Consider the following 21224-nt stretch of genomic DNA (forward strand, 5'->3'; position numbering starts at 1 on the left):
ATAGCCTGCCGTATTTTGTATAAGTATCCTAATATCGCGTCTGGCTTAAATTCATCCAGAACGAGAGAACTAGGGTTTGCTGCGTGGTGTTAATTGCTCACCGGTCTCCGGGTGTTTTCAGCAACCCTGGTGCTGCCCGCTCAGAGACGCTCGGATGCAGGGTTCCGTCGCTTCAAAAAGCATCTCCGAGATCTCCTGTTGTTCCACGAAAAGGAACGGTTGCGGACAACAGTCACTAGCACCAACTCCCGCGTTCTAAAACTGAGTTGAAAATTATGTAGCTGTTAATCGGAGACAAAACAACGCAGGCAACAAACTGTGGAGTTGGCGAAGCCGCCCTGGCCTCTAGGCCACGCGTAGTGTGTTAATGTATACGGTGACGCCTCAACTTATGGATTTGATTGTCCTGAATAAGGCCTCAGAAATACGTACCCAATGGTGCAAAACGCTGAAAGGAAAATAGTAAAAGCGTGCTCTCGCTGAGCGCTTTTGACCCGCCGGTCTCCGGGCGTCCTGCCAGGGAGAGGCGAGTCCCGCCGCCCTGCCGGGGGCGGGGCCGCAGCGATCGCTCGGCGCTCGCGGGAGGCGCCGGATCGATCGCTCGGCGCTCGCGGGCGGCCCTGCCAGCTCCGGCATGGCCGGGTTCATCAACTTCGAGGACGAGGAGGAGGTGAGGAGCTATTTGGGGAATTTGCACGTCGAGTACAGCTACCAGTGCTTCAAGGAGAAGGACCCGGACGGTAAGCGGCCCCGCCGCGAGCTCCTGCCCGCCGCTCGGGGGCCGGCGGGAGCCTCAATCCCCTCCCCGCTGCCTTGCAGGCTGCCAGCGCCTCGCCGACTACCTGGACGCCGCGAGGAAGGACTTCGTGGCGGCGGCGCGGGTGCTGCGCGACAACTGCGAGGCGCACGGGCACAGCGAGAGCTGCTACAAGCTGGGGGCCTACCAGGCCATCGGCAAAGGTGAGGGGAGGGGGGTGGGGGGGGGGTGGGGGCGGCCCTGGCGCTCGTGTCGCCGCCTCCGCTTCCCCGTCGGGGGCTCCCTTTCCCGCCGTCGTGCCTTCAGCTGCCTCTGAGCCCCTCCTGTCTGCTGCCCGGGCCGGAGCCGCTGGCGGCCCGGCACGCTGGTGGGGAGGGCGGCTGATGCCTGTGAGGAAACACGGCTCTTGCTTTTGCAAAGGTGCTGAACACCTGCATTTCCTCCTGACCTTGAAGGAGGAACTACCTCTCTTGCCCCTTTTATGGTCACATAATAAAAGCTGGGGAAGGGTGCAAAACCTTAAATTGCTTCCTTCTGAAGAATCAACTTTATGTTAACCACGTGTATTATTTTTTATAATTATGTCTGTATTAAGTGGTAAGTATATCCAGTGCTGAATGTTGCTGTGTGTCCCGTTCTTAAAATTTTTATTTCTTCCTGTCTGGCTGCTCTTTTGTAGAGAAAGTAAGGAAGAAATAAACTTGCAGACTGGTAACACTGCTTACAGACATATAAGTAGGCCCCAAGTCTCCCAACATGTATCTGCTGGTACAGTAATTGGAAGCAGTTAAACTAGGGAGTCTTCTTCCAAATGACAATACTAGGAAGGAGCATATTTTTACTGTAGTTCAAAATTAGTAACAATCTTAGTGTACCTATGGGTATACTGGCAGAAGAATACTTTGCGTAGTGTAAGCTATTAAGAAATCCATAGATGTAGTAGTGGAAAGGATGTTTTGTGGTTTGGATTTTGGGGGTTTTTTTTGTCTGCATAAGTTGTGATTACTGGGAGTGGAGGAGGGTTTCCTAACCTGAAGACATTAGCAAAACCTTTGTAATTGCGACAATGATAGTGTCTCTGAAGTCCTAAGTTTTGACTGTAGCATCTAAAGTGAGGGATGCTGTATTTCCCAAAGAGCACTGGGAAGCATGCTGGAAAGCAGAGAGCTCCCATCTGTTTTAACATGTCCTTACAGTAATCTTTTGGTTTCTTGGCTGACAGGTGGACTTGACCCAGATTTGAAAGCTGCCTACAGCTCTTTCATGAAGTCATGTGAGAAAGGTGGGAAGAAGTCAGTAAATGCGTGTCATAACGTTGGGCTGTTGGCCCATGATGGGAGAGTAAATGATGATAAACCTGACCCCGTTGTCGCTAGAGACTATTACACAAAAGCCTGTGATGGCAATTTTGCTCCTAGCTGCTTCAACCTCAGTGTAATATACCTCCAAGGAGCACCTGGGGTCCCTAAGGACATGAACCGTGCCTTGAAGTACTCGCTGAAAGGGTGTGAGCTGGGTCACATATGGGCTTGTGCTAATGCCAGTCGAATGTACAAACTGGGAGATGGCATTGAGAAGAATGATGCGAAGGCAGAGGATTTGAAAAACAGGGCAAAACAGTTGCATAAAGAACAGAAAGAAGCCCCAAGTTCTTTAACATTTGGGGAGTAAAATTGTCAGTTGCGATTATCAAGACTGCAGTTTTAAATGGCAAGTGAGCTTCTTATTTAAATTGTGCGCATACAGTTTTCATTCATAATAAATAAATGTCTTGTAAGTACTTGCATATGCAAATAAACTTCTATTTTTGTGGATGCAACAAACATGACCAACTCTGCTGTGCCTTTCTGCATTTTTCAATACACACGTTCTTAAGTGTATTGCTTAGATCCCTGCTCTTTAAGGAAGGCAAAAACTTCTGGCCTTTTGGAAGTTTGTCCCTATGGTTTCAAGTATGAAAGGCTCTCGTGTCTAGTGCTTCAGTATTGAGGCCTGTGCTTGGACCACTTCTAAAACACACTCACACTCTCACACAATCAATCACAGTTGCAAGGTAATCCCAGTGTGGACATTCAAAACTGTGCCATCTCTCTTACGAGCAATTGTGGAACTTTGGTAGTGTGCACGCTTGGGCGGTCTGCTCTGAGGCTGCTTGTACCACGATGGCTTGAGAAACTTGAGTAGGTTTATTTGCTGAAGGTATTGTTATCCTAAGGTTGTATTTAAACTTGCTGATTTAGTTACTTTGTCATCATACCATCAAAACGGCACTTGTAACTAGGAGAAAAAAAGAGGTGACTTGTTATAGGGAGAAATAATAACTTGATGTCTTGCTGACTTTTAAATGATGTTAATGTCATCATTTCATCTGAGAAGTCTTGATTTCTCAGTTCGGTCTCCAGGTTTTACAGGCTGTTAGTATAATTATTTCATTTGTGCAAATGTTTATTAGTTGATTGTAAATCAATGTTATGGAATTATTGGATATACTTTGATTTCTAAATAATTAAGCATTTAATTGGAGCCAAGCCAAAAATTTCTTGTCAAAGAACATCTTCAGTAAAAAAACTGGGTTCAGGAAAAAGGGCCAGGTGGGAAAGCTGTGAAGAAACTGAGGGGTGGATCACTTCAGCATACAAGTAAAACCTGTTGTATAGCAGTGTGCAGTCTGGGGATGGAGTTGTGCTGAGCTGCTGTCTTGTTAAATGGAGGTCTAGCCTACAGAATTGAAACGGATTTCTTTTGGGCGACAACCTCTGAATGCTGGTGCTTTGCCATTCATGATGTGAGCTGCATCCATTGATTTGAAATGCCCGCCTGTGCAGGCCCCTGCTCGGTCTGTGTGCCTGGCTCTATCACAGACCTCGCTTTACCGGGAACACTGATCTGCACAGGGAGTGCCCATGCAAATCCCATTGTCACTCATCTCCTTCCTGCTTATCTTCATGCTTTGGCGTTACACTCAATCTGATGACTGCTTTTTGGTCCCATCTGCCATTTTTATATATTCATTGACATTTCTAAACATTGTGATATGATATGAATCTTCTACAATGCTTTTTTTTTTTTTTTCCCCTCTTATGGTAAAAAGCAGCTCACAGTTGCTTTGTGTCATATTTTAAGTAAAAAATAGTGTCTCTCAATCTGAAAAGAAAGAAACAAATGCCTGAGTAACTGAGAGCGCAAAATGACATTGAGAGTTCACCTACAACAGAGTTAGTGCGCAAACATCCTGATGTGGGATGTGGCACGCCTGCGCAAGTGCTGGGTGCTGCGCTCAGTTGCTGGGTTTGTGCTATATACATTCAGAAGGCACGAAGAGGTTCTGTTAGCGCTGCTAACAATATGGGTTCTCCAGTCCAAAATGAACATTACACTTGAAGGACGAGAAGATAGTTCTGGATACCGGTTTATGCTACAATCATACTGCTGAAAAGATGTCTGCTTGCTTGGCAAGTTAGTAAAGTACATGCATTTGTGTGCTTCTCGGCATGCTCAGCACTTCAACTTGCATACAGCCATTGCAACAGCTGAAATTAAAGAATGATTTCTAACTAATTTTTACTATTTTTTTTTTTAGGAGGGACAGTGAAGTAAATATGTTAGTATGTCTCCTGCTACCTACTGCTTAAAAACCACAGAACATGCCAGATTAGCACAAATAGCAGCTGGCTTTTTCTTCCTCCTCTTAGGCTGTGGCTTGAAAGTCAAGTTGTTTAACTCCTCTCTTAGTTCATTCAAAGCTGTTCTTAAACATCTCCGTCACTGAAGCTTCACTATACTGAGAAAGCTTCAGAGTGTGTTAACTGATGCAACTCCACTATCACTCTCAAAGGCAGCATCGACAAAGCTCGCTACAAGTGTCTTGGAAGGAATTTTTTTTTCTTTTAAACTGAGGTGTTTTAATATTTCTAGATCCAAAGTTTAAATTTTACATTTATAGTGGATTTTGGATAAGGGTAATGAATCACCAAAAGATGCAAACTGAGAGGAAAACCAGAAGATTAATCAAGTGTCCAAATAAACTTTGATACTGTATGATTTTTGTGTTTTGCATGTGATAACCTTGAGACATACAAGTGAAAAAAGGTCCTTGCGTATATTCTGCTTCAAATGTATTGAACAATATCAGCAGCCAGTTTCAAGATGGCTGTACCTAGTTTTTATTGTGGAGTTATATTGCCCCTAGATTTCCATAGTACATCAAGTAAGAATATAAGAATAGTCTGTGGAATATAGGAATATAGCCTGCATTTTGAAAATAAAAATCCATGGTGACCAGTGGAAATAAGCTTCAGTGCATTACAGCATCAAACAATAAACAGCAATTATACGCAGTGAGTGAGTTCTGAAAAATTAGTCTGCAACATCTTTTTTTTTTTTTTTCCCTTCTCCAATGCAAATGTTTATAACCAGGAAATGTAATCCTGTACCGGGCTGAGGCTGAACAGCTTGCTGCTGTGTAAAGGTTTCTGCTTTTCAGAGGCTGTCACGAATCCCACATACTTCCTGAGCTAACCTGCTGCTGGAACAAGCAGAGATTTTGAGCTGCTTTCACATGATGTTTAAGTCTTACCACTTCCACTTTAAAACCATGCTTATTTTGCTCTCTTCGGCCATAGAAATACTGTCCTCTGCTTGTACTGTCAACTTTATTAACTGTAAGAAGTTTGTCCAGGCTGCATGTTGATCCTGGACACTGCCTCTTGCTGTCTGTGATGTTTGCTGGTCCAGGGGGGCATGCTGCTTTAGGTCCTGAGACCCTGAAGCTTTTCACCGGTCAGCTTAGATTTAGAAACATTTAAGTCACCTTCAGATGACGCCAAGCCCAAAACGGTAATGAGCCTGTATGGCAGTATGTACGCAGAGACATCTCTGCCTATAGATCTTGCAAATGAAATAGGCAGGAGAGGAAAGAACTTAATTAGCTCTTCTGGGCAGATGAGCTACAGGGTTAGAGCTTAAGAGAGCTGCCCCAAATTGTCGAGGAAATAAGTAAAAGAGCTAGGAATTGGCCTAGATCTGCTGAATTACAGGTAAGTATCCAAGGCAGGAGATTCCCTTTCAGGCAAGGCATGCGCACAGGTTTTAAATACCTTTAGCCTGACTGTTGTTGTCAGCATCTTGCCAAGTGGTTTGTCACTGTGTATCCGAGTGCCATGTGTGCCTGACTGCTTTAGGGTTGCTCTCCAACGCACGGTGATCACCCCTTGTTCGATTACGCACAAATTGTTTTACTTTCCTGCCACCTTCTGAAACATTATGTTCTATTTTTTACAATACAGATTTAGGGAACAAGGTGCTAACTGATCAGATTTTGGACTGAAAGCCATAGCGTATATATATATGCAAACCGTAACTAAACATACATGTTCTGAAACAGCTATCTAAATAAGTAGGGCAGTATATGTAAATGCACTGACATGATCCTTTCTAATTTCGGTGTGTATAAATATATGTGAAGTCTGTGGTGCGTGTGTATGTTTTGCTGTAAATTTACTGCTGATTTCGAAGATGAATGCTCTGGCTATGGTCTGAATAAAGATACAAGCTTACTATCGAAGTAAATTGAGTGGGAGAAAAAGCAACACTAATTTGGCTATTGCCACAATTGAAAGCAGAATTGTTAGAATCTCACTGCATGCTGTCTCAGGCAGAGCACGTATGCATTAAAGCAGTTCTTCCAACTTAACTGCACTTATAACAGGCTTCTTGGAAGGGATATGCTTGCTGCTGGAATAAAAGCCCCAGCGGCATAGTGTAGTGATGAAATGGGTATGCTGTAACGACAGATGGCAGCATATGAAAACCATTCTTGCATACCGTGGGTGTAAGGCCTATGGCTCTTGTTTTCAGCAGCCTGAAAAGAAGAATAGCAGTGGTGACAAAAAGAGAGATTAATTTTTCTGTTAACAGTTAATATTTTATGGCAGTTCGAGAAAGGAAAGCTCTTTTAGAGGAACACACTTTGCCTGATTCTTTGCTCGGTACTATTCTGGGCATTTGTTTCACTTGGGAAAGGTAAGTAAGTGCTACCTCTGCGGAGTGTAACAGTCTAGTAATAAAACAGTTGAGAAGCCATGTGTATAGAGTAAGCAATTACAGGTGGCTCAAGGCGTTGGAGAATTGGGTGACCTTTTAAGCCCTCGTCTTTTTTTTGAGCTTGTAATGCTCACTGCCTCCGAGTGGCTTGTTCAGATTGTCAGTCCAAACAGACCTGCTGCACTAGAGCAGGCTTTCTTCCACGAGGACTAATGATTGTCAGTGGTCCCCCCAGGGAACTTCCAGTCAACAACAGCAAACTGGGAAGCAGCTGGGAACATCCTGAATAAAAGTGACACACATTGCAGATAATGAAAGCCACATATAAAGTGCCTGTTGCAGGGAGGTTTTTTCATAGCACTTGAGAACTCAGAGACTTGCGGAGTTTAAATATTATAAAATGAACTCTTTTCATAAAAGCTGTCAAGTGTGTTAGTACAGATAAGTTTATGAAGTATCATCCAATTTTGTACCACCGGCTGAAAAGGCAAACCCAAATTAAGGAAGGCTCTTTTGTTACACTAAAACACCATCAAAAACAGTCTAAAGTGTTTTCAGGCTGTCTCTGAACCGTTTGCTGCCTGTTCCGGACACACCTATGTCTTTTTTACACAGGTATCCATGATACTGTAACAGATGCATTGGATGGGTAAGGCCCTCTCCTATTTGACTGTTGTCCCTCCAAAGTGACAAAGCATCAAAAAAAAAAGATCAGCCAGTCTGATTTCAGTGTATTATAAATTATATGTGCTTAATGCAGTCTATAGCAGAGATTGTAGACTCTAGTAATAGCAGTCTATTCTCAACCTAGAGATTACGTTCAGGAGACGTAATCAAAATCTGTTAAGAGGTGAAAATTATACTGGAAATCTTGGCTTATAGCCATGTTGATCTGGTATTATGAGGGTATTACCAAAAGGTGGATATCTTCCTGCTCTTTCTTTTTTACCTGATGTTACAAAGACTAAATTTTATGTCCTCTTGGGAAGAAAATTGTTCCTCCAAAGCCTATGAGGTCATAAAGAAAGAGTGATAGATATGTGATCGTAATAGCATACTTGGAAATATGGAAGAGCTGTTGATCTCTTCAGGATCAGTGTAGTGTCTAAGAAATAAAGGAGTTTATCTCAGCTTCACAGCTCCTAAACCACTGTCTGCTTTCTCTTTTGTTTGTATTGATCTAAGCATACAGCCGACCTCCTTTAGTAAAGCAGCAATATACTTCAGAAGGAATGGTGACCAACTCTAATTAATTAAATAGACTTATGAATGCATGGCTTTAAATGATGAAAGCATTCACTGCAGGATGCTTCCTGCAGCTGTGAAAAGATCGCCGGTGGAGCGCTGGTTTTGTACTGAGATGTGAGAAACACTGGTACCACATCGTGTTGCGTCGTTAAGTGTCATTTGGATTAATTCTGGACAAAAGATGCTGTCTGGTAAAGAAGCCTCATGACGTAGTAGAACCAGAAAAACAGACTTGTTCTGGTAGTTCTGTCTCTGTGTTATATTGTAATAAAAGCAGTTTTGCAGCTTGCTTACCTTTTATTCAGCCGTCAGTAACAACTCCTCTCTGCAGTGCGTGTGTGAAGGTAGTTCTTGTAGCTGTACACACCCACCGGTGTGGGAGACTTTGTGTAATCGCCGCACCAAGCAAGCAAAATAATAGTGTTCCTTGTTACAGCATAAACTTTTTGTTCAGTGCCGAAAGAAATTCACTCTGTCAGAAGTTTTTCAGTTCATCATGTGAGAGAGAGGAACCCTCCCGGGTAGCTCTTCTCCTCCTTTGGTAGATGGAGAAGGAAGAATTCCTCCTTCCCTTGCGCTTCCCAGCATTTCATCCACTAGACCTCAGAATGATACAGTTCTGCCCACGGCTGGGTTTTTCAGGGGGAAGCAAGAGGGCAGAGGGAGGAAAAGGAGTCATGGCACAGCAAGAAACAGATTAGAAAATAAACACTATATCCCGTTGTACTAGCACTGCAATAATTCCTGCTGGGTTCAGTTCAGGTCCTGATATTAGGCCATTGGTGTGCACCCGTAAGGACACCCCCGACCCAGAGACCTACAGTCTAAGATTCAGGATTGCACCGAGTCCCTAGTACCTATTTCAGTATCAATCACTAGTACCCTGCTCTGATTTTCCAGAGACTGTATCAACAATATGGCCCAGAATCCACACAAAACAGGTTTCTCCAAGACTCTTAAGACTTTAATGATCAATTCTGTGCCAAATTTTCAATGTCTAATTTCATAGGCCATATCTGTAGCCTCCCAGTGCTTTCATTTTTCAGTATCCACTCTTGAAGCAAACGCAATAACCACTAATTACACTAATTTCAGACTATATCACATATTTCTAATTTGTTGTTATTGTCTTCGACTCTAACACTAGGTACAATTACCAATGGTATATTCATTCCAAATATGATGTTTTATACTTTTTACATACCACTTTGTTTTACAGTCTTGTTTGTAATATGGTTTTGTAATGTAGTCTTTTTTGTAATCCTTTTTTCCCTTAGATCAACTAGTAAGAGATTTGTGTGACATGGAATTATAAAGTTAAGGCCACTTTGGAGTGGTGATTTCAGATGGGGATTTGTGAACAGCATAATTGTAATGCATACATATGCTCCAATTCATGAGTATGGTGGGAGTTCTCTATAAGATCTCATTCTGTCTATGCAAAACTGAAATACAGTGCTTTAAACATACCCTGGAGAGTTTTTCTTAGCAACTGAGAGGCTTCTGGTAAAACAGAAGAAAGAAAGAAGATGAAAACCCTGCATGTTTATACAGCAGCTGTCACCCGCAGCACTCTAGTGCACTTCACCCAGTCAATCACAAGAAAGAGAGAGCTGCTTTTCAGCTCACAGAGCCATTACATACGGAGTTGGGGTAAGAAAGCTATCAAAGAAAAATGTTAATTGTTTGGCCATGATGTAATTTCATAACTTGAAGATGAGGCTAACCTGAATTTGTGTTAGAAGTTCCTTATTCTGACAGTCCTCGTTTAGCACTTAATGGCCTGGTCTGAGCATTGCATTGTCTCACCAAAAAAACACTGAAAAGAAGTGAGCTGGTTTCCTTCCAGCTCTCCTGCGACTGGAAGCACGCCATGTTCCTATAGAGCTTCCTGCCCAGGAAACTCTCATTGCTTTGCCACAACCTTTTCTGCAAACTCCTGAGAAGGAAACCTGTATTATCTCTATAGTACAAGGCACTGAATGGCTGTTGACTTACTTCAGGTCACACGATGTCAGTAGGGGCCCAAACTGATTATTCTCCAAACAATATTTAGCATGGCAAGAGCTTGTCAATTCTTTACAAGCCAAGAAACACTAAAATGGGAAACGGGCCTTTGAATGTTGTTCTGACAATATTTGTGGAGTGTTATTCCGGAAAGATGCAACAGCCACCTCAGCAGAAGTGTTATTAATAACTGCTGAAGAGAAAATAAGAAGCTGTGACACTGTCAGCACTGCAAGCAGTCTTGCTGTATTACCTACAGGGAAGTTATTTTGTGTGCCTTCTTAAGTGGAACGTTTTCTCTGCGGCGTTATTTTGCTTTTTCGTTCCGCAGTTGGTACAAAGGAAATACATAGTGTCTTACTTGCCAGGTAGGCTGAGATAGAGTGACATTAGCTGTCCTAGGGAGCCAAACCTGCCTCAGACTGGCAGCTTACGCCCCGTGGTATTTATGATGAACAGACATTGGCCCTCAGAGAGATTATATACAATTTGAGATCTTCAGATCTTTTTGAAACTCTGAGCCTATTCTAAGTTCTTTTCTGCTGGGTTTTGTGAGTTTTACATGTTCCTCAGAACTCGGGGGCTGATACCAGAGGGTGCCAGGGACTGACACCATAGTTACAAAAGCCACAGAATGTGTGAACAAATTCAGTACAAGGGATGGTTTCTATAGGAGGAGCACAAAGGCTTTGCTATAGCAAACAGTGAAAACTTCCCACACCATTTAACAGTTAACCAAAATGTCTCTGCAGTGTACTTGGCTTTGTAATTTCTGTTTTCTGTGTATTACAGCATGAAAGACCTAAGTGTGATGCTTGCTGACTGTTCTGTTCATTGCTCCCACAACAGGCTATGGACATTTCCAGATCACGTTATCACACCGTAGTGACAATGCTGATCCATTGATGTTTTAAACTGCAACACAAATTAAAAGCTAGTTAATATAGTTCTGTAAATGATAGGAGATAGGTGATCCCTAGTGATCAATTCTAATTCTCTATGAACTTTCTTTCCTAATCTAATGCCATCCTAATATGTGTGCTAAACTAAAGCCTATGGTCAGAATGTATTTTCTTATGTAGTACCTATATGTGTCCCTAGTGGTCTTTAGGTAAGAACGTAAAGCATTCAGCCCTTTCAAATGCAGGATGTTTTTGCCTTAGACATTGTGCAGTTACAAGTTGCAACCTAAGGCTATATTTATACCATAGCAGAGTCCTGGAAACATTTTATATGTACTGTTTTTCCCCATTGTAATCTTTGGGGAACAATTTCAAACGGGTTTTGATCTATGATTTGAAAAAATAAATAACCTCCGCTTGATTTCAATTAATATTTTCCCTCAGCATTTTGCAGTGCTGAGCCAGAATACTTGCTGTCATCCCACAACCAGATACGTTGCAACAATCTAGGAGAACCTCGAGCCAAATCGTGGAAGTTTTACGTCTTAGAAGCACCAGTCGAAACGTTGCCCCCTTGGAGAGCCAAAGGCGAGGTCCTTTGTCCAGCATTGCACACACAACCTGGGAAAATGGCATATAGAGGCAAGCGAAGACACCTGGTGCTCAGGAGCCTACTGCTAACACTACTGAAGAGCAGCAAGCTTCGGGCTGCTCACGCTTCGCTTAGTGCTCTTGAAAGGCATTACTGTTTCCTGGGGACACAGATAAGGTGACAGAAAGAAAGTGACATCTTTTGATGTTTAAGTATGAAAGAACAAAGATTTTTGATTCAGTTCCTGTTCACTAGGCTGAATCAGAGATATTGTGAGACTGGGAAACAGATATATCCTTGAAAACTAATTGCATGGAACCTTAATACTGGAAAATTTTCTTTCAGGAAAGTCCTTGTATAGTCTGGGGTATGGGATATTTCGCTGCTTTTGTCATGACATTGCAAATTGATCAGATGAATGTGTGGAGAGGAATTGATTGAGTACTCTCTGTGCTTGGAGGCTTGAACTAATAAGCAACAAACATAAATGCTGTTTCTTGTTAGAAATTGCTATGTGCAATACTGCTCAGCCTATGAATGCAGTTAAAACCAAAGGGACTCTGCACACTTTCTGCAGCACATCAAGCATCAGCTTCCCTCAGCTGGGACCTATGTGATTGTTTTAAAGGACTCGCTGGAGTGTAACTTAGCTTGGCCCAAACACTCCAAGAAGACAGTTCATAGCAGAGCTGTTGAAGAAAAACAGGATCAAAATACTAGAGTCTGAAAAGGAGGGTGGGTTCACAAAAAAAAAGAGCCAGAATAAATTGCATAGCAGAGGAATTATTTCTAGCTAGAACTTACCTGTCCTTACACAAAATGAGATCAACTGATTAATTAATTCAAAGTGAATTCTATTTTTTTTCATTGCTCAATCAGTAAAAGAAAAGGACAAGTAATTCAATTTGGCCCTTGAAGCATCTCCTGATCCCAGGAAAGCATCATATCAAACTGCTTGCTTCCCTGATGTCTCCAGAGTGCAGCAAGAGCTACAGTAACATTGTGTGCAACAGAAAGCCTGCTAGGACTCCTTATAGATGCTAGACTACCTTGTGTAGCTCTGGAGTTAAACAGAGGACAGTTTCCAGAGCTTGGTCCCAGGTATGTGTGTTCCTAAAGGAAATCATCACAATCCAAAGCCTATTTTGCTAATTTAATAAAGGAACCAGATCCAGATCATGGCATATTCAGACCAGGTCTTTCCTGGAATATAATCCCAAGTCAGATCAAATTAGCTCTCAGATATCTGCAAAGTGTCTGGACAACCTGAAACAGAAATTATTCACAAGCGCAAGATCTCCTCTGTTAATTCCTCTGTGATCCGTATGGGGTGGAACTCCCATCAGGAATATGCCCCTATGGCACCAACACACAGCTGTTAGTGTGCATTTATTAAATTAGGGCCTGCACAGAGTTTAAACCCCTGTGGGGCAGAGAAGGTGAGGGCTGGGACAGAAACACAGTCTTTCATCACGGGCTTCTTCACTTTCTATCTGTAGCCAGGGCTGAACCAGTGGGTAGGTGCACACACACACAGAGGTCTGATTTTTGGAAACTGAGCAAGTTTTTTAGTTCAGACCCAGCTGTGCATTTATTTGATGGGATTGCAGTAGCTGTTTGAAGCATTCCCAGAACCCATTAAAGGCTGAAGAGTGCCCCAGCACTTTAGATTGCAGGTGGTCTAAGCACTCGGAATGGATAAAAGATTAGAGCTAGCCATCTATATTTAACAAAAAAAAAAACCAAAAAACCAAACTAACCCCACAACAAAACCCAAATGTTCTCATGATCTGGTGAGCCTTTTGTGTGCTGTCCTCTCTACATGCTGTTCAGCTGTGTTTTTCTTATCTTCCTGTGGGAGGACTGTTCCCTTGGCTACCAGTGCTGGCCTCTAATAGTTGGCATCTGGGCACTCAGAGCTAACAGGGTGAAAACATCATTGCTCCGTTTTTCTTTCATTCCTGCAGGAGCACAGGGAACACAACTGGACAGGTTTCTGGTAGGCAACAGCTCCAGGTGACACCACTGCATGGTTTTGCCCTGCTGCACCCTTCTTTTCCAGGTGCTGCTCCGGTAGATTTCTGTATTTCTGCTGGCCGCTGCCTTGTCAGAGAAGCGCTAGCGGGAGGTGAGTTTTGGGGCTTGTTTCTCTGCCCTCCTGCACAGCAGATAGCACACGCTACCTGCAGCTGCTCCAGCCAGATGTATTTCTTTTTAGCCACATGCATCAGCAGCAGCAGTACATCATGAGGCATAACATGCGCAGCCAGTCTCATGCTAACAGGAGGGGCAGGTCACAGCAGACACAGCTAATGCCTGGGAGCTATAATCAGCATCGCTTAATCTTTCTGGCTTTCTGTATTAAGGACATTGTGGCTTTTGCATTAGAGGAGTGAGAATAGTCTTGTCTCCTTTCAAGACCTCAAGGTCCTGCCTTCATTTGCCATCAAGTGCTCCATGAAACTCCGTTTCATTAAAGCCTCTGCGCAGTGACCTTTGCACAATAACCTGCTTTCTGTAGTCCCTTCATAGTCTGAGGCTGCTCTCATTTAAATTACTGTTATGCTGAGGGAATCAAATACATCTTTTTCTCTACTTAAGTGCCTGGAGCAAACTAATGTCCTTCTGCAGTTATGAAACGCAACAAAGGGACCCTGATTCAGAGATCAAGGTGAGGCTTGCTGTCTCTATAGAAACTGGAGACCAGTCTAATGACAGGGCAGACAAGGAAACAAGAACACAGGTCCATCAGATGAACAGAAACCATCAGATCTCAGACAAAAGTTGAGAAAATGAGGCAATAATGTGATGAGTGGATGAAGAGTTGTACACTAGGTAGCTGGGAACCTGGTAAGGACTTGTGGTGATTTGTAATCACCAAATCCTGTGGCACAGCACAAGCGAATACTGACACCACTAATCTGTATTAGGAGAAAAAGAGGAAAAGTCACAAATACAGAAAGGCTATACTGCTTTTATATTTCCCCCCCCCCCATTTTCTGTTGTGGCTATACCAGATGACAATATGAGCAAATCTGATAATTCAGGGACATGCCTGGTGCACATGCTGAACGATCCCATCTTTGTAAGGAGGGCTGCTAGCTTTGCCCACCAGAAAGGCTCAGAGGATAGAGAAGGCAGCTTGAGGAGGAGGAACATGGGAGGCATTGGTGCAGGAGCTGCATTCAGAGTTTAGCTGTTTTCCAGGAATTTGCACCATTCCTGCCTAGTTCAAGAACAGAGGGAAGGTGATTAGCAGGTTGGTTTGCTGAGCCTGCGAGACCTGCTTCACATTTCTTGTTGGGAAGATGTGAGGGCTGAAACCTCTCTTTTCAGAGGCCAAAGAGGTTAAACTGTAGGGTCTTGCTGCACAAAAAGTGTTAAGAGTTCTCCTTCACTATGGCATCCAGGAGCCGTAACCAAAGAACTGCCCTGAATCCAAGAGTATGGAAGTGCTGGCGGTCCAGTGAATGGGTCCATCGAGTTAGGCAACCAGCCCAGACCGTGGCAGCTCATATCTTCCTATTAAACAAATTGAGCTCTCCGTTTTATTTCTACAAAGCCTCTCTCTGTCTGTGTTGCAAATGTAGCTATTTCCCAGTCGTCCAATCCTTTGTGATCACCTCATGACCCGGGGCTCTGCTTTTCCTAGTTTGTTCAAGAGGCACCACTTTCAAGCATGCCCCAGCCTTGTTCAGGGCACAGCAATGCACACTCACACTGGGCACTGCTCTTCAGCATATTGGCCACTTCTTACCAGTTTTCTGTCATGAAAACATCATTGTATTTCAATACAAAAGTCATACTCTCTTCATTCTTGCAGATGGCACAAGATAATTTTGTATGAATGTTCTCTTGGGGAAATAAAATCTTATTGCAGTATGAGTGATATTAAAACGCACCACACTGGGACACTAATATGCATATTAATAATGTATGTGCTATATAGAAACCTGGGCAAATTAAGCTAGAAGGGGCCTTGGAATTATGCAGTCTATTTCTCTGTCCCAAGCCAGAATTATCTGTGTTTATTGTATCTGACAGCTATCTGCCCTGTCTAACCTCTGCTGGAGGCTTCACAATCGCTGCAGGGAATTTTGTCCTGTGTTTACCAATCTTTCCAGCAGAAAGCTCATGATTCATCATGGTGGATGAAAAGCTGGACACGAGCCGGCAATGTGCCTCACAGCCCAGAAAGCCAACCGTATCCTAGGCTGCATCAAAAGAAGCATGGCCAGCAGGTCGAGGGAGGTGATGCTGCCCCTCTACTCTGCTCTCGTGAGACCCCACCTGGAGTACTGTGTCCCGCCCTGGAGTCCTCAGCACAGGAAAGACATGGACCTGTTGGAGTGGGTCCAGAGGAGGGCCACAAAAATGATGAGAGGGATGGAACACCTCTCCTATGAGGAAAGGCTGAGAGACTTGGGGTTGTTCAGCCTGGAGAAGAGAAGGCTCTGAGGAGACCTTATTGTGGCCTTTCAGTACTTAAAGGGGGCTTATAAGAAAGATGGGGACAGACTTCTTAGTAGGGGCATGTTGCAATAGGACAAGGGGTAATGGTTGTAAACTAAAAGAGCGTAGCTTCAGACTAAATAGAAGGAAGAAATTTTTTACGATGAGGGTGGTGAAACGCTGGAACAGGTTGCCCAGAGAGGTGGTAGATGATCCATACCTGGAAACGTTTAAGCTCAGGCTGGATGGGGCTGGATGGATGAGCAACCTGATCTAGTTGAAGATGTCCCTGCCAATTGCAGGGAAGTTGGACTAGATGGCCTTTAAAGGTCCCTTCCAACCCAAACTATTCTATGATTTCCTCAACCACCGTGGACACAGTGAATGAATGCAGTAAAAGGGCAGTATGCAAGCAAGCAAGGACGACCCCGTTGCAACAGCAGCACAGATGCAGAAGTCCTGGCAGTCTAAGGAAAACCCTACTTGGTTTGAGCGTTTATTTAGTTCAAGTTGACTACAGTAGGGCATTGTCTACAAACAGGCGAAGAACAACAGTCCTTTCAGCATGGTGGGAAGTGCAGACAAGATATGATCCCTCAGCATCAGGAAAGATAACTAGCAAAGGGTCGATGTAAAAATGCAGTTCACTGCAATGAAAGAGAGAGGCAGAATAAATGAGAATAGCCTCTTATATTAGTGATTAGGATTGGCCCAGATTTATTTTCCAACTGTGTCAAAGTGTAACCGCTCTTCATTTTTATTGTTAGTGCTGTCATTGCAATAACATGCTGGAAATTAACTGCTTTATTTCTTTATTGGTAAGAAAAGAGATTTACCTGCCAAGTGATACACTGCTACTTTCACACCAGTACAAAGATTGCATCAGAAATCCCAGACAGCTGAGTAACATCTGAAATTATAGGAAAGGCAAATAGTGGAAACCTGCTGCTCCTAGTTTCTGTCCTAGGAGAGGTGCTATAAAGTGCACTACATCCTGATTTTATTTAAAATACTTTTATTTGAAAATGAATGCTCTCCAGTGCTACGGTTCAGTTCCTCAGAAAAGAGAGCCCATGGCAGAGTGTCCATTGCTGGCACAGACAGCCCTGCTCTGTCACCTCCCTGGGAAGCACAGCCAAGGCCAAAGCTGTTGATCTGACTAAGCAGCCTGAAACGGTTTTCCAGCTCTCATCTGTTAAATGTGCCTCTAAAGGTTTGTTTGATGAGACGGAATAGGGAAGAATACATTGTCCTCTGCACAGGTGGCTTAATATACCATTTTTTCAGCCAAAAACCTCCCATTTCAGACAAAGGAAATCGGAGGAAGCCCAGTGAGGACCACATGAAAACAGCACTCACCCACCCGCCCAGCTCAGTAAAAAGGCTCTTGGTGTGACCCCACGACTCAGCCCATTTCCTTTCAAGCACCTCATTTAGCAGAAGGCCTCAAACCCCCTTCACTGACACAATTATCTCAGATTTCCAAGGGATAAAACACCAGATCCTGTTTGCACATCCTGCCATTTCCTTTTTGCATTAAAACTCTGAGCTGCCCTTGTCAGGTCAGTGTTGCCTTATCACTCTCCCCAGAAGGGCTTCAGTCATATATATAACTGACTTAATATTCACTTCATCCCTCATGTCTCAGAGTTTACAATTTAAAATCTCAAGTGCTAGCTTGGTAGGTCCAGCAAACACTAGGAAGGATTGCCAGACTCTCTAACTCCCAGCCCCCTTGCTTTGGGCCTCCCAAGCACAGCTGTGCTCCTGGGGAGCATCTCTGACCGCGGGCTGCTCTCCTCGGAGGTAACAGACTGATGGCCCCAGTCAGAGCGCCAGCAGTAACAGACCATAGTTTCCATTTAGCTCAACATCATGAGTTATTGACGCAAGTAACAAACTCAGCCTAACAAAAAGGAAAGCTGCAGAGACACATTTTATCATTGACTCGAAAGAGAAATCAATATGTTTGTATATATTAGAGGGAGCAATCTCCACTAAAAAGCAGAGAGATGAGACAACTGCGTTCTTCATACTTGCTAGGATCCCATGGCTTTTAACATGTTCCAGTCTCTGCCTTAAGTCTCTCTCTCAAAAGCTGATGGGCTCATACAAGAGACCAGCCCCATCCACCTGCCCTTACTGACACCTGGAAAACCACAGGCAATTACCAGACCCTGCTGGGGAGGCACCTTCCCCAAAAGTACCTGGGGGAGCTGCAAGGAAGAGGAAGATTCAGAAAGATTTTTGCCGGCGCATGGTTCAGAGTGACTAGAAGATGCAGTGAGGTTCAATTTGACCATACTGGCACAGTACATGCTTGCATTTGCTCACTTAAGAAAATAAAATTACATTGATGGGGTTTGTGGTTCCTCTGATTGCCAGGAGATTTAATGGGGCCAATTCAGACCAAATGAACAATTTTAAGTGCAGCGCTTTGTGCAGGTGTCATTGTTTAAAAAAGTAACAGTGTGAGTCATTAACAGCCTCTGTCTTATGATCACTTGCAGTTTATTTTACTGAAATGAAAATTTATTGGCACATCACTGCAAGTAATTTCACTGTTTTTCTTTTGGAACCAAAAAATACAAAGCATTAAACTGGTGTGAGCAAAAATTCCATCAAAGAAGGCAGCAGACATTGCAGGAGTCTACAAGTGGCACACGCTACCCTGGCTCTAGGAGGCCAGTGAGTGCAGATTTGCATGGTTGCAGTCTCCCCCAAACTGCTGGTCATACAGCCTTTTTCTATGGCTAAATCCACTAAAAGAAGTGAACTGCAACATTTGCTGCAACAGCTACATGAGAAAATGGTAAATATTTTTACTGAAAACAAGGAACTCTCAAAGTGGCTCTGGTCATACATTGCATTTTGCACCACAAATGGCTGCGGTGGCAGGACTACAGGACTAACAGTAAGTGTGGTGGAGAGAGGAACATTAACTGAGGAAAAGCACTTACCTAATACAGATGGCAGAATCACCAGCAGAGACCCACTGCCAAGTTCACAATGAGCTGGAAGCCACAACTCTACAAAGGTACAGCAGAACCACTGTTTCTCATGGTGCATGATCTATAAAGCACCATGGCAGCCCTGATAATAAAAGAAGTAGCAATGTGTTAACTAAGGTATACAAGGCATACATTAAGGGAAGACTTGAAGAAGGCAGGTCTACTTAGGATGTCAAAGTAATATTTGTACATTTGCTAATACCTCAGAGAAAAGACTTTGGAGAGGAAAATCTTCTGTACTCAGGTAACTACCCCAACGAACCTGGAGTACAAACATGGATTGATGATCACAGCAGAGGGCAGGGTCCTCAGGACCACTTTCAGCTTTGGAAATGGTTACTAGAATCTGCCCTCAACTCCAGGTTACCTTATAGCTTGTGGCACTTTAGAAGAAAATCCTGAAAAACTTGTTAAAACCAGAGGTAACTAACTACAGATGATGTGCTTTGTTCTCTTTAATCTGTCTTTAGCTTTGGTTCCTATATGCCAAAGAAATTTTTAACCCTTTACTTTGACAAGACACACCAGGCTCACCCCTACACTGGTGTGCCGACAAAGCAGCTGGAGAACCGTGAGGTGTGTGCTGGCTTGTCGTGCGAGGACTCGCAAAGTTTCTCCTGCTTAGTACATGCCAGGCAGCCCCTGAGAGCAGAGGCACAGGCTACTGAGGGTGCCTATTGAAAGCATGTCAGGACCATGCGTGGTGTCAACACAGGGACACTCGTGGCAAGCAGGAGGGAGGACTTGTACTTCTGAGAACTTACCTACCTCCATTGCCCTGCTGAAGCACTTTCAGTTTTAGCATTACTGTCTCCGAACTCTTATCAGGGTCGCCCCTTTCACCCACTAGTAAATGCTGTCTTGGCAAATCAGCTGTGGCGACATCTTTGCTGTGTGTTTGGCCCCAAGTGCAGCTGTGCTATCCACAAGCTAAACCACAAGAAGCTGCAGCACCACTCTTCATACGGAGAGGAGGCACACTGACATGGTTACACTCATACCTCAGCTTGCAGAGTAGGCATCACTAAGTATATAAACACATTTTTCATTATATACTCTGTGTATAAAAACATTGCATCTAATTGAACATGCTCTATCTAAAACAAATTTTTACTCCCTTTCTGTAAACTTAATGGAAGTCAAGATAAGCCCGTCTGTTTTAACCCCTGAGACTAATGTTGCTTCCCCTCTTTCATTAGCATGAGTTTATCTCGCTCTCCCCTGAAGAGGAAACGCATCAACCCTGAAGTTTGATTAGCGGTAATCAGAAAACATCCACATCTGTATGTAGGCAGTGGGAGGCTTTTCAGTTCAAAATGGATTTTAAGAACATAATGTCTCTGTTTTGAAAGGACAAATGCATCTTTCAAGGAATACGAGCTATGAAATTCATTTATGTATGTGTTTCTTCAAGGATAGGCATGCTATCAGAGAATGAAGTACCTTAATTGTTGAAGGGATTAATTTCTGCTCTTTGAAACTAAATATATTCAATGTCACTAAAGAAGTCCTGCCGAGTTTTTCAAAGGGAGGACAATAGAACAGCCAGTGCTTATCATCTCTCCAAAAACAGGTCCCTTTTTTCTTGCTTGTTTTTCTTGCAGTTTGGGTTTAAAACACAGGTCCAGGGACTGTGGTGTGGAGACCTGCACCTGACACAAAAGCAGCCCAGAAAGTACTGAAGCAGGGCTGTGCATGAAGGAGCAGGATGATTACTTCTGAAGAAAGCAGAATGGCAAGGAAGCAGTGCCTAACTGAGATAAGTGATTTTCATTCATTCTGTTTCCAAGTCTTTACTATCTTTAATGCCTGTTGAAATAAAACATTTGGAAGAAAAATCCTCCCTGATACTTTAACTTTCTCACCTCTCTGTTAAATTCTAAGGATGTTTCTGCTCTTCATTTGTCAAGTTCCCAGTAAAGCCTGAGGAAGGCAAGATTTAATACTCCTTTTACACCTGAATGTCAATTGTAAGTGGAATTATAAACAACATCTATAGGCCTCTTTCATATGCTATAAAAAAAGCTTAGAAAAGTACATCTATGCACTTCTGTTTCTTTTTCATATTGTCTTTCACCTCTCTGCTTCTATTTCCCTAAATAGAAAGATAATAGTATTAATCTATTCCTTGGGGCTCTTGTGAAGATTCATCAGTTAATATTTATGCAGCAAAATGGAGTAAGTGCTGTATAAGTGGTAAGCTCATTATTGTT

General features: G+C 43.3%; 1 protein-coding gene across 1 annotated transcript; it reads left to right on the forward strand.

Annotated features, from left to right (window-relative positions):
• Nucleotides 1-608: 608 nt before the first annotated feature.
• COA7 (cytochrome c oxidase assembly factor 7) lies at nucleotides 609-2589 on the forward strand. Its single transcript, XM_087734472.1, has 3 exons — nucleotides 609-740; nucleotides 820-960; nucleotides 1980-2589. The coding sequence occupies exons 1-3, from the start codon at nucleotides 635-637 to the stop codon at nucleotides 2426-2428; spliced, it is 696 nt and encodes a 231-aa protein (XP_087590598.1). The 5' UTR covers nucleotides 609-634; the 3' UTR covers nucleotides 2429-2589.
• The last annotated feature ends 18635 nt before the right edge of the window (nucleotides 2590-21224 follow it).

Source organism: Nipponia nippon, unplaced genomic scaffold, assembly GCF_047370975.1.
Source record: "Nipponia nippon isolate SJK-2023a ecotype South Korea unplaced genomic scaffold, ASM4737097v1 scaffold_5, whole genome shotgun sequence".
NCBI classification, from domain to species: Eukaryota; Metazoa; Chordata; class Aves; order Pelecaniformes; family Threskiornithidae; genus Nipponia; species Nipponia nippon.